Here is a 13400-nt window from a genome sequence, read left to right as displayed (position 1 = left end):
GGTGCAGCCTCAGGCAGCCATCACACCGGGACATTCAGTGGTGCAGCCTCAGGCAGACATCACACCGGGACATTCAGTGGTGCACCCTCAGGCAGACATCACACCGGCACATTCAGTGGTGCAGCCTCAGGCAGACATCACACCGGCACATTCAGTGGTGCAGCCTCAGGCAGCCATCACACCGGCACATTCAGTGGTGCAGCCTCAGGCAGACATCACACCGGCACATTCAGTGGTGCAGCCTCAGGCAGACATCACACCGGCACATTCAGTGGTGCAGCCTCAGGCAGACATCACACCGGCACATTCAGTGGTGCACCCTCAGGCAGCCATCACACCGACACATTCAGTGGTGCAGCCTCAGGCAGACATCACACCGGCACATTCAGTGGTGCACCCTCAGGCAGCCATCACACCGGGACATTCAGTGGTGCAGCCTCAGGCAGACATCACACCGGGACATTCAGTGGTGCAGCCTCAGGCAGACATCTCACCGGCACATTCAGTGGTGCACCCTCAGGCAGCCATCACACCGGGACATTCAGTGGTGCAGCCTCAGGCAGACATCACACCGGGACATTCAGTGGTGCAGCCTCAGGCAGACATCACACCGGCACATTCAGTGGTGCACCCTCAGGCAGCCATCACACCGGGACATTCAGTGGTGCAGCCTCAGGCAGACATCACACCGGGACATTCAGTGGTGCAGCCTCAGGCAGACATCTCACCGGCACATTCAGTGGTGCAGCCTCAGGCAGCCATCACACCGGCACATTCAGTGGTGCAGCCTCAGGCAGACATCACACCGGCACATTCAGTGGTGCAGCCTCAGGCAGCCATCACACCGACACATTCAGTGGTGCAGCCTCAGGCAGACATCACACCGGCACATTCAGTGGTGCAGCCTCAGGCAGACATCACACCGGCACATTCAGTGGTGCAGCCTCAGGCAGACATCACACCGGCACATTCAGTGGTGCACCCTCAGGCAGCCATCACACCGACACATTCAGTGGTGCAGCCTCAGGCAGACATCACACCGGCACATTCAGTGGTGCACCCTCAGGCAGCCATCACACCGGCACATTCAGTGGTGCAGCCTCAGGCAGACATCACACCGGCACATTCAGTGGTGCAGCCTCAGGCAGACATCACACCGGCACATTCAGTGGTGCACCCTCAGGCAGCCATCACACCGACACATTCAGTGGTGCAGCCTCAGGCAGACATCACACCGGCACATTCAGTGGTGCACCCTCAGGCAGCCATCACACCGGGACATTCAGTGGTGCAGCCTCAGGCAGACATCACACCGGGACATTCAGTGGTGCAGCCTCAGGCAGACATCTCACCGGCACATTCAGTGGTGCACCCTCAGGCAGCCATCACACCGGGACATTCAGTGGTGCAGCCTCAGGCAGACATCACACCGGGACATTCAGTGGTGCAGCCTCAGGCAGACATCACACCGGCACATTCAGTGGTGCACCCTCAGGCAGCCATCACACCGGGACATTCAGTGGTGCAGCCTCAGGCAGACATCACACCGGGACATTCAGTGGTGCAGCCTCAGGCAGACATCTCACCGGCACATTCAGTGGTGCAGCCTCAGGCAGCCATCACACCGGCACATTCAGTGGTGCAGCCTCAGGCAGACATCACACCGGCACATTCAGTGGTGCACCCTCAGGCAGCCATCACACCGGGACATTCAGTGGTGCAGCCTCAGGCAGACATCACACCGGCACATTCAGTGGTGCAGCCTCAGGCAGACATCACACCGGCACATTCAGTGGTGCAGCCTCAGGCAGACATCACACCGGCACATTCAGTGGTGCACCCTCAGGCAGCCATCACACCGACACATTCAGTGGTGCAGCCTCAGGCAGACATCACACCGGCACATTCAGTGGTGCACCCTCAGGCAGCCATCACACCGGGACATTCAGTGGTGCAGCCTCAGGCAGACATCACACCGGGACATTCAGTGGTGCAGCCTCAGGCAGACATCACACCGGGACATTCAGTGGTGCAGCCTCAGGCAGCCATCACACCGACACATTCAGTGGTGCAGCCTCAGGCAGACATCACACCGGCACATTCAGTGGTGCACCCTCAGGCAGCCATCACACCGGGACATTCAGTGGTGCAGCCTCAGGCAGACATCACACCGGGACATTCAGTGGTGCAGCCTCAGGCAGACATCTCACCGGCACATTCAGTGGTGCAGCCTCAGGCAGCCATCACACCGGCACATTCAGTGGTGCAGCCTCAGGCAGACATCACACCGGCACATTCAGTGGTGCAGCCTCAGGCAGCCATCACACCGACACATTCAGTGGTGCAGCCTCAGGCAGACATCACACCGGCACATTCAGTGGTGCAGCCTCAGGCAGACATCACACCGGCACATTCAGTGGTGCAGCCTCAGGCAGACATCACACCGGCACATTCAGTGGTGCACCCTCAGGCAGCCATCACACCGACACATTCAGTGGTGCAGCCTCAGGCAGACATCACACCGGCACATTCAGTGGTGCACCCTCAGGCAGCCATCACACCGGGACATTCAGTGGTGCAGCCTCAGGCAGACATCACACCGGGACATTCAGTGGTGCAGCCTCAGGCAGACATCACACCGGGACATTCAGTGGTGCAGCCTCAGGCAGCCATCACACCGGGACATTCAGTGGTGCAGCCTCAGGCAGACATCACTCCGGGACATTCAGTGGTGCACCCTCAGGCAGACATCACACCGGGACATTCAGTGGTGCAGCCTCAGGCAGACATCACACCGGGACATTCAGTGGTGTAGCCTCAGGCAGACATCACACCGGCACATTCAGTGGTGCAGCCTCAGGCAGACATCACACCGGCACATTCAGTGGTGCACCCTCAGGCAGATATCACACCGGCACATTCAGTGGTGCAGCCTCAGGCAGACATCACACCGGGACATTCAGTGGTGCAGCCTCAGGCAGCCATCACACCGGCACATTCAGTGGTGCAGTCTCAGGCAGCCATCACACCGGGACATTCAGTGGTGCAGCCTCAGGCAGCCATCACACCGGCACATTCAGTGGTGCAGCCTCAGGCAGACATCACACCGGCACATTCAGTGGTGCAGCCTCAGGCAGACATCACACCGGCACATTCAGTGGTGCAGCCTCAGGCAGACATCACACCGGGACATTCAGTGGTGCAGCCTCAGGCAGACATCACACCGGGACATTCAGTGGTGCAGCCTCAGGCAGACATCACACCGGGACATTCAGTGGTGCAGCCTCAGGCAGACATCACACCGGCACATTCAGTGGTGCAGCCTCAGGCAGACATCACACCGGCACATTCAGTGGTGCAGCCTCAGGCAGACATCACACCGGCACATTCAGTGGTGCAGCCTCAGGCAGACATCACACCGGCACATTCAGTGGTGCAGCCTCAGGCAGACATCACACCGGGACATTCAGTGGTGCAGCCTCAGGCAGCCATCACACCGGGACATTCAGTGGTGCAGTCTCAGGCAGCCATCACACCGGGACATTCAGTGGTGCAGCCTCAGGCAGCCATCACACCGGCACATTCAGTGGTGCAGCCTCAGGCAGCCATCACACCGGGACATTCAGTGGTGCAGCCTCAGGCAGACATCACACCGGGACATTCAGTGGTGCAGCCTCAGGCAGACATCACACCGGCACATTCAGTGGTGCACCCTCAGGCAGACATCACACCGGCACATTCAGTGGTGTAGCCTCAGGCAGCCATCACACCGGCACATTCAGTGGTGCAGCCTCAGGCAGACATCACACCGGGACATTCAGTGGTGCAGCCTCAGGCAGACATCACACCGGCACATTCAGTGGTGCACCCTCAGGCAGACATCACACCGGCACATTCAGTGGTGCAGCCTCAGGCAGACATCACACCGGGACATTCAGTGGTGCACCCTCAGGCAGACATCACACCGGGACATTCAGTGGTGCAGCCTCAGGCAGCCATCACACCGGGACATTCAGTGGTGCAGCCTCAGGCAGCCATCACACCGGCACATTCAGTGGTGCAGCCTCAGGCAGACATCACACCGGGACATTCAGTGGTGCACCCTCAGGCAGCCATCACACCGGGACATTCAGTGGTGCAGCCTCAGGCAGACATCACTCCGGGACATTCAGTGGTGCAGCCTCAGGCAGACATCACACCGGGACATTCAGTGGTGTAGCCTCAGGCAGACATCACACCGGCACATTCAGTGGTGCAGCCTCAGGCAGACATCACACCGGCACATTCAGTGGTGCAGCCTCAGGCAGACATCACACCGGCACATTCAGTGGTGCACCCTCAGGCAGATATCACACCGGCACATTCAGTGGTGCACCCTCAGGCAGACATCACACCGGGACATTCAGTGGTGCAGCCTCAGGCAGACATCACACCGGGACATTCAGTGGTGCACCCTCAGGCAGACATCACACCGGCACATTCAGTGGTGCAGCCTTAGGCAGACATCACACCGGCACATTCAGTGGTGCAGCCTCAGGCAGACATCACACTGGGACATTCAGTGGTGCAGCCTCAGGCAGACATCACACCGGCACATTCAGTGGTGCAGCCTCAGGCAGACATCACACCGGCACATTCAGTGGTGCAGCCTCAGGCAGCCATCACACCGGCACATTCAGTGGTGCAGCCTCAGGCAGACATCACACCGGCACATTCAGTGGTGCAGCCTCAGGCAGACATCACACTGGGACATTCAGTGGTGCAGCCTCAGGCAGACATCACACCGGGACATTCAGTGGTGCAGCCTCAGGCAGACATCACTCCGGGACATTCAGTGGTGCAGCCTCAGGTTTGGCCGTGGTAGGAGATCACATCTCATCATGGTGGGAGGACATATTTCTCCCTCTTACTGAGTCCTCCCATCAGATATCACACCCGTATAATTATTAGGCCTCTGCTGGTTAGAGGGGGCTGCACTCAGGACCCCTTTTGTAGAGCGCAGTCACTGGGGCCTCCTCACAATCAGATGGCAGTTCCGCAGGTTCTCCGGTTGTGGGAGAGGCGACTGTTCACACTTCTGTACCGTACCCGCTCCTGGTTACATCTTCCACAATGCTATACAGCAGCCAGATACTAACAGGACTCCAGTGAATGCAGCTCTGGAGGTGAACGCAGCACTAGACATGATGGAAGTCACAATAAGTAAAGCACAATATACGTGAGCCGTCCTTACCTTTGTGCCGTTGTAGAAGTCATCCATACACGTAGCATTCATGAAGGTCTGGTGGAAGTGGGTGCTGGTGTCTATCCCACCAGGGATGACCAGTTTTCCGGTGGCATCGATGACCTTCGCCCCGCCCGGTATCATTAGCTCCCGCCCCACCTGCTGGATGATCCCATTCTCAATGTACACGTCGGCTTCTTGAGTGCAGTCATCGTTCACCACCTTGCCCCCTTTAATGAGGATCCGGACACTGGTCGCATTGGCATGCATGGCTCTGAAAGAGAAACAAAGGGGGTCTATGATCAACCAGGTCGCGAGTAAAGGGTCCTCAGTAGCACATGAACGTTTTGCTCATGGGGTGGGCAGTGACCAGTCCATTGTATGTACGACTCATGAGGAGGGGAAAGAAGCAAGGTGGAAGGTCAACACCAGAACCTCTAAGATTTACGGATGGCGGTAAATTAATGATCATAAATGAATGAAGAAAAAGCATATACGTTCTGCTCAGGATATCCACAGATCAGACAAGAGCAAGGGGTCTACGGAGTCCCCAGACAATGCCCAGAGGTTCCCCAAAAAGTCTCATGGGTCTCTAGGAACCCTGCAATCAATATCCTCAGAAGACAAATCCTATGAGACACCAAGAGGAGTCTAGGAACCAAGACAACAGCAAGGAACGTATGCTTCTCCAGATCACACATCTTATAGACTTCACCCAGAAAGCCACACCTCACCCAGAAGCCGATAGAAAAGTCACACCTCGTCCAGAAGACGCCGCCAGAGAAGAGACACCTCGTCCAGAAGACGCTACCAGAGAAGAGACACCTCATCCAGAAGACGCCGCCAGAGAAGAGACACCTCGTCCAGAAGACGCTACCAGAGAAGAGACACCTCATCCAGAAGACGCCGCCAGAGAAGAGACACCTCGTCCAGAAGACGCCGCCAGAGAAGAGACACCTCGACCAGAAGACACCGCCAGAGAAGAGACACCTCGTCCAGAAGACGCTGCCAGAGAAGAGACACCTCATCCAGAAGACACCGCCAGAGAAGAGACACCTCATCCAGAAGACGCTGCCAGAGAAGAGACACCTCGACCAGAAGACGCCGCCAGAGAAGAGACACCTCATCCAGAAGACGCTGCCAGAGAAGAGACACCTCATCCAGAAGACGCTGCCAGAGAAGAGACACCTCGACCAGAAGACGCCGCTAGAAATGAGACACCTCGTCCAGAAGACACTACTAGAGAAGCTTCACCTGGTCCAGAAGATGCCACCAGAGAAAAAGACCGCTAGTCCAAAACACACCGGCAGAAATGAGACACCTAGTCCAAAAGACACCACAAGAGAAGGTACACCTTGCCTAGTAGATTCCGCCAGAGAAGATACACCTAATCCAGAAGACTCCAGAGTAGAGACACCTCGTCCAGAAAACACTGTCATAGAAGCCACACCTTGTCCAGACGAAGCCTCCAGAGAAGAGACACCTTGTACACAAGACGCTGCTGGAGAAGCTACACCTCGTCCAGTAAACACCAAAAAGAGAAGCTACATCTCATCCAGAAGATGCCGCCAGAGAAGCTACACCTAGTCCAGAAAATGACACCAGAGAAGCTACACCTGATCCACCAAACACCACCAGAGACACCATACCTCATTCAAAAGATGCCACCAGAAAAGCTACACCTCGTTCCGAAGACACCTCCAGAGAAGAGACACCTTGTCCAGAAGACGCTGCTGGAGAAGCTACACCTCGTCCAGTAAACACCAAAAAGAGAAGCCACATCTCAACCAGAAGATGCCGCCAGAGAAGCTACACCTGATCCACCAAACACCACCAGAGAAACCATACCTCATTCAAAAGATGCCACCAGAGAAGCTACACCTCGTCCAGAAGACACCTCCAGAGAAGAGACACCTTGTCCAGAAGACGCTGCTGGAGAAGCTACACCTCGTCCAGTAAACACCAAAAAGAGAAGCCACATCTCAACCAGAAGATGCCGCCAGAGAAGCTACACCTGATCCACCAAACACCACCAGAGAAACCATACCTCATTCAAAAAGATGCCACCAGAGAAGCTACACCTCGTCCAGAAGACATCTCCAGAGAAGAGAGACATCGTCCAGAAGAGGCCGCCAGAAAAGCTACACCTCGTCCAGCAAACACCACTAGAGAAGCCACACCTCATCAAAAAGATGCCGCCAGAGAAGAGACACCTCATCTAAAAGATGCTGTCAGAGAAGCTACACCTCATCCAACAAACACCACCAGAGAAGCTACACCTCATGCAAAAATCGCTTCTAGAGAAGAGACATCTTGTCCAGAAGACTCCACCATAGATGCCACACCTTGTGCAGAAGACGCCTTGAGAGAAGACACCTCGTCCAGAAGATGCCGCCAGAGAAAATAAATCTAGTCTAGAAGACGCAGCCAGAGAAGCTACAATAAGTCAAGAACTCAAAAAAAAACAAACCATGGAGTACCTACAATACTTCTGTATCTATGACCCTAAGAGAAAGCCAACACCTCTACAAAACAAGAGAGGACAACCCGGGAAGAGTTCAAGACTCACAAATCTCCATGTCTGAGACCTTATGGACAGGAATCTAGGGATGATGTGCTCTGTAGAGCTACAAGATGTGGAAAGACAAAAATATCAATTCATGTTCACACTGCGTATTCCGCAGTATGTTCAGGTGTTGAGCCTAAAGTCTCCTTAGGCCATACAGTTAGGTCCAGAAATATTCGGACAGTGACACAAGTTTTGTTATTTTAGCTGTTTACAAAAACATGTTCAGAAATACAATTCTATACATAATATGGGCTGAAAGTGCACACTCCCAGCTGCAATATGAGAGTTTTCACATCCAAATCGGAGAAAGGGTTTAGGAATCATAGCTCTGTAATGCATAGCCTCTTCTTTTTCAAGGGACCAAAAGTAATTGGACAAGGGACTCTAAGGGCTGCAATTAACTCTGAAGGCGTCTCCCTCGTTAACCTGTAATCAATGAAGTAGTTAAAAGGTCTGGGGTTGATTACAGGTGTGTGGTTTTGCATTTGGAAGCTGTAGCTGTGACCAGACAACATGCGGTCTAAGGAACTCTCAATGAGGTGAAGCAGAACATCCTGAGGCTGAAAAAAAAGAAAAAATCCATCAGAGAGATAGCAGACATGCTTGGAGTAGCAAAATCAACAGTCGGGTACATTCTGAGAAAAAAGGAATTGACTGGTGAGCTTGGGAACTCAAAAAGGCCTGGGCGTCCACGGATGACAACAGTGGTGGATGATCGCCGCATACTTTCTTTGGTGAAGAAGAACCCGTTCACAACATCCACTGAAGTCCAGAACACTCTCAGTGAAGTAGGTGTATCTGTCTCTAAGTCACCAGTAAAGAGAAGACTCCATGAAAGTAAATACAAAGGGTTCCCATCTAGATGCAAACCATTCATCAATTCCAAAAATAGACAGGCCAGAGTTACATTTGCTGAAAAACACCTCATGAAGCCAGCTCAGTTCTGGAAAAGTATTCTATGGACAGATGAGACCAAGATCAACCTGTACCAGAATGATGGGAAGAAAAAAGTGTGGAGAAGAAAGGGAACGGCACATGATCCAAGGCACACCACACCCTCTGTAAAACATGGTGGAGGCAACGTGATGGCATGGGCATGCATGGCTTTCAATGGCACTGGGTCACTTGTGTTTATTGATGACATAACAGCAGACAAGAGTAGCCGGATGAATTCTGAAGTGTACCGGGATATACTTTCAGCCCAGATTCAGCCAAATGCCGCAAAGTTGATCGGACGGCGCTTCATAGTACAGATGGACAATGACCCCAAGCATACAGCCAAAGCTACCCAGGAGTTCATGAGTGCAAAAAAGTGGAACCTTCTGCAATGGCCAAGTCAATCACCAGATCTTAACCCAATTGAGCATGCATTTCACTTGCTCAAATCCAGACTTAAGACCGAAAGACCCACAAACAAGCAAGACCTGAAGGCTGCGGCTGTAAAGGCCTGGCAAAGCATTAAGAAGGAGGAAACCCAGCGTTTGGTGATGTCCATGGGTTCCAGACTTAAGGCAGTGAATGCCTCCAAAGGATTCGCAACAAAATATTGAAAATAAAAATATTTTGTTTGGGTTTGGTTTATTTGTCCAATTACTTTTGACCTCCTAAAATGTGGAGTGTTTGTAAAGAAATGTGACAATTCCTACAATTTCTATCAGATATTTTTGTTCAAACCTTCAAATTAAACGTTACAATCTGCACTTGAATTCTGTTGTAGAGGTTTCATTTCAAATCCAATGTGGTGGCATGCAGAGCCCAACTCGCCAAAATTGTGTCACTGTCCAAAGATTTCTGGACCTAACTGTATAACATCAGAGATTCAGGTAGAAGCCCCGAACTCCCTGCAGACCATGCAGTGTGAACAGCGCCTAACTGACAACGTTACCCGGACATCAAATGAGGAGTCATAAATTTTGTATTAAGTGAATGCAAATGAATGAACCTGGTCCTGCAACAGAGGGATCTGTCCTCTAAATGACCCAACAAATGAGAAATCTCTCCCATGTGGTCCGCAGCGAGTCCCGACTACACCAGCAGAATCCATAACGACCTCCAGATAGAGAATCAGCAAATACCCAGCCGAGCAGACGAAGAAGAAACTTCAACACACGAGAACTGGACAGAGCATTGCAGATGAGCAAACGAGCGCAGAAAACGGGAGGGAGGGCAGAAAACGGGAGGAAGGGCAGAAAACGGGAGGGAGGGCAGAAAACGGGAGGGAGCGCAGAAAACGGGAGGGAGCGCAGAAAACAGGAGGGCGCGCAGAAAACGGGAGGGAGCGCAGAAAACGGGAGGGAGCGCAGAAAACGGGAGGGAGGGCAGAAAACGGGAGGGAGGGCAGAAAACGGGAGGGAGGGCAGAAAACGGGAGGGAGGGCAGAAAACGGGAGGGAGCGCAGAAAACGGGAGGGCGCGCAGAAAACGGGAGGGCGCGCAGAAAACGGGAGGGAACGCAGAAAACGGGAGGGAACGCAGAAAACGGGAGGGAACGCAGAAAACGGGAGGGAACGCAGAAAACGGGAGGAAACGCAGAAAACGGGAGGAGCGCAGAAAACGGGAGGGAACGCAGAAAACGGGAGGGAGCGCAGAAAACGGGAGGGAGGGCAGAAAACGGGAGGGAGCGCAGAAAACGGGAGGGCGCGCAGAAAACGGGAGGGAGCGCAGAAAACGGGAGGGAGCGCAGAAAACGGGAGGGAACGCAGAAAACGGGAGGGAACGCAGAAAACGGGAGGGAACGCAGAAAACGGGAGGGAACGCAGAAAACGGGAGGGAACGCAGAAAACTGGAGGGAACGCAGAAAACTGGAGGGAACGCAGAAAACGGGAGGGAACGCAGAAAACGGGAGGGAGCGCAGAAAACGGGAGGAAACGCAGAAAACGGGAGGAGCGCAGAAAACGGGAGGGAACGCAGAAAACGGGAGGGAGCGCAGAAAACGGGAGGGAGCGCTGCTCTGGAGGTGATTGGAGCAGACGAGGAGATGAGAGAAGTCAGGATCTGGCAGGGAGGTGTCAGTAACATTCCCAGACGTCAGAGAATAATCTTCCCATGAACACAACGTAGATGACACAACAGACACATCACCACCGGAGAAGACGATCTGCGCAGAGGACGCCGGCGGCAGCAGATCATCCCCATCACTGCCAGCGTGTGATCACACTGACAACCCGAACACACACTGAGATAAAACCACCGCGGGGGACAGCAGCAACACCGGAGACCACCGCAAGGCTGCCATAGATCACACTACTGCCTCAACCACTGCATGTAATAATCCCATCACACTGCATGTCTGCATTCATGAGCACCCGAGCATGGTAGTGCCCGCTCATCACTAGTTACCAGTACTGAGCACCCGAGCATGGTAGTGCCCGCTCATCACTAGTTACCAGTACTGAGCACCCGAGCATGGTAATGCCCGCTCATCACTAGTTACCAGTACTGAGCACCTGAGCATGGTAGTGTCCGCTCATCACTAGTTACCAGTACTCAGCACCCGAGCATGGTAGTGCCCGCTCATCACTAGTTACCAGTACGGAGCACCCGAGCATGGTAGTGCCCGCTCATCACTAGTTACCAGTACTGAGCACCCGAGCATGGTAGTGCCCGCTCATCACTAGTTACCAGTACTGAGCACCCGAGCATGGTAGTGCCCGCTCATCACTAGTTACCAGTACTGAGCACCCGAGCATGGTAGTGCCCGCTCATCACTAGTTACCAGTACTGAGCACCCGAGCATGGTAGTGTCCGCTCATCACTAGTTACCAGTACAGAGCACCCGAGCATGGTAGTGCCCACTCATCACTAGTTACCAGTACAGAGCACCCAAGCATGGTAGTGCCCACTCATCACTAGTTACCAGTACTGAGCACCTGAGCATGGTAGTGTCCGCTCATCACTAGTTACCAGTACTCAGCACCCGAGCATGGTAGTGCCCACTCATCACTAGTTACCAGTACTGAGCACCCGAGCATGGTAGTGCCCGCTCATCACTAGTTACCAGTACTCAGCACCCGAGCATGGTAGTGCCCGCTCATCACTAGCTACCAGTACAGAGCACCCAAGCATGGTAGTGCCCGCTCATCACTAGTTACCAGTACTGAGCACCCGAGCATGGTAGTGTCCGCTCATCACTAGTTACCAGTACAGAGCACCCGAGCATGGTAGTGCCCACTCATCACTAGTTACCAGTACTCAGCACCCGAGCATGGTAGTGCCTGCTCATCACTAGTTACCAGTACAGAGCACCCGAGCATGGTAGTGCCCGCTCATCACTAGTTACCAGTACTCAGCACCCGAGCATGGTAGTGCCCGCTCATCACTAGCTACCAGTACAGAGCACCCAAGCATGGTAGTGCCCGCTCATCACTAGTTACCAGTACTGAGCACTGGAGCATGGTAGTGCTCACTCATCACTAGTTACCGGTACAGAGCACCCGAGCATGGTAGTGCCCACTCATCACTAGTGACCAGTACTGAGCACCCGAGCATGGTAGTGCCTGCTCATCACTAGTGACCAGTACTGAGCACCCGAGCATGGTAGTGCCCACTCATCACTAGTGACCAGTACTGAGCACCCGAGCATGGTAGTGCCTGCTCATCACTAGTTACCAGTACTGAGCACCCGAGCATGGTAGTGTCCGCTCATCACTAGATACCAGTACTGAGCACCTGAGCATGGTAGTGCCCGCTCATCACTAGTTACCAGTACTGAGCACCCGAGCATGGTAGTGCCCGCTCATCACTAGTTACCAGTACTGAGCACCTGAGCATGGTAGTGCCCGCTCATCACTAGTTACCAGTACTGAGCACCCGAGCATGGTAGTGCCCGCTCATCACTAGTTACCAGTACTGAGCACCCGAGCATGGTAGTGTCCGCTCATCACTAGATACCAGTACTGAGCACCTGAGCATGGTAGTGCCCGCTCATCACTAGATACCAGTACTGAGCACCTGAGCATGGTAGTGCTCACATCACTAGTTACCAGTACTGAGCACCCGAGCATGGTAGTGCCCACTCATCACTAGTTACCAGTACTGAGCACCCGAGCATGGTAGTGCCCGCTCATCACTAGTTACCAGTACTGAGCACCCGAGCATGGTAGTGCCCGCTCATCACTAGTTACCAGTACTGAGCACCCGAGCATGGTAGTGCCCGCTCATCACTAGTTACCAGTACTGAGCACCCGAGCATGGTAGTGCCCGCTCATCACTAGTTACCAGTACTGAGCACCTGAGCATGGTAGTGCCCGCTCATCACTAGTTACCAGTACTGAGCACCTGAGCATGGTAGTGCCCGCTCATCACTAGTTACCAGTACTGAGCACCTGAGCATGGTAGTGCCCGCTCATCACTAGTTACCAGTACAGAGCACCTAAGCATGGTAGTGCCCGCTCATCACTAGTTACCAGTACTGAGCACCTGAGCATGGTAGTGCCCGCTCATCACTAGTTACCAGTACTGAGCACCTGAGCATGGTAGTGCCCGCTCATCACTAGTTACCAGTACTGAGCACCTGAGCATGGTAGTGCCCGCTCATCACTAGTTACCAGTACTGAGCACCTGAGCATGGTAGTGCCCGCTCATCACTAGTTACCAGTACTCAGCAACC

At 53.8% G+C, this 13400-nt stretch overlaps 1 protein-coding gene across 1 annotated transcript in view; it reads right to left on the bottom strand.

The window, feature by feature from the left end:
• DPYSL5 (dihydropyrimidinase like 5) overlaps positions 1-13400 on the bottom strand; it is a 132156-nt gene that overhangs the window by 103723 nt on the left and 15033 nt on the right. Inside the window, exon 2 of the mRNA XM_075341335.1 lies at positions 5234-5498. Coding sequence (XP_075197450.1) covers positions 5234-5494 — 261 coding nt within the window. The 5' untranslated portion in view covers positions 5495-5498. The remainder of the gene's footprint in view (positions 1-5233; positions 5499-13400) is intronic.

This window comes from Anomaloglossus baeobatrachus, chromosome 3, assembly GCF_048569485.1.
Source record: "Anomaloglossus baeobatrachus isolate aAnoBae1 chromosome 3, aAnoBae1.hap1, whole genome shotgun sequence".
Lineage (NCBI taxonomy): Eukaryota > Metazoa > Chordata > Amphibia > Anura > Aromobatidae > Anomaloglossus > Anomaloglossus baeobatrachus.
Note: the sequence above shows the minus strand (reverse complement) of the source record. Positions and strands in the feature narration are given on the sequence as shown.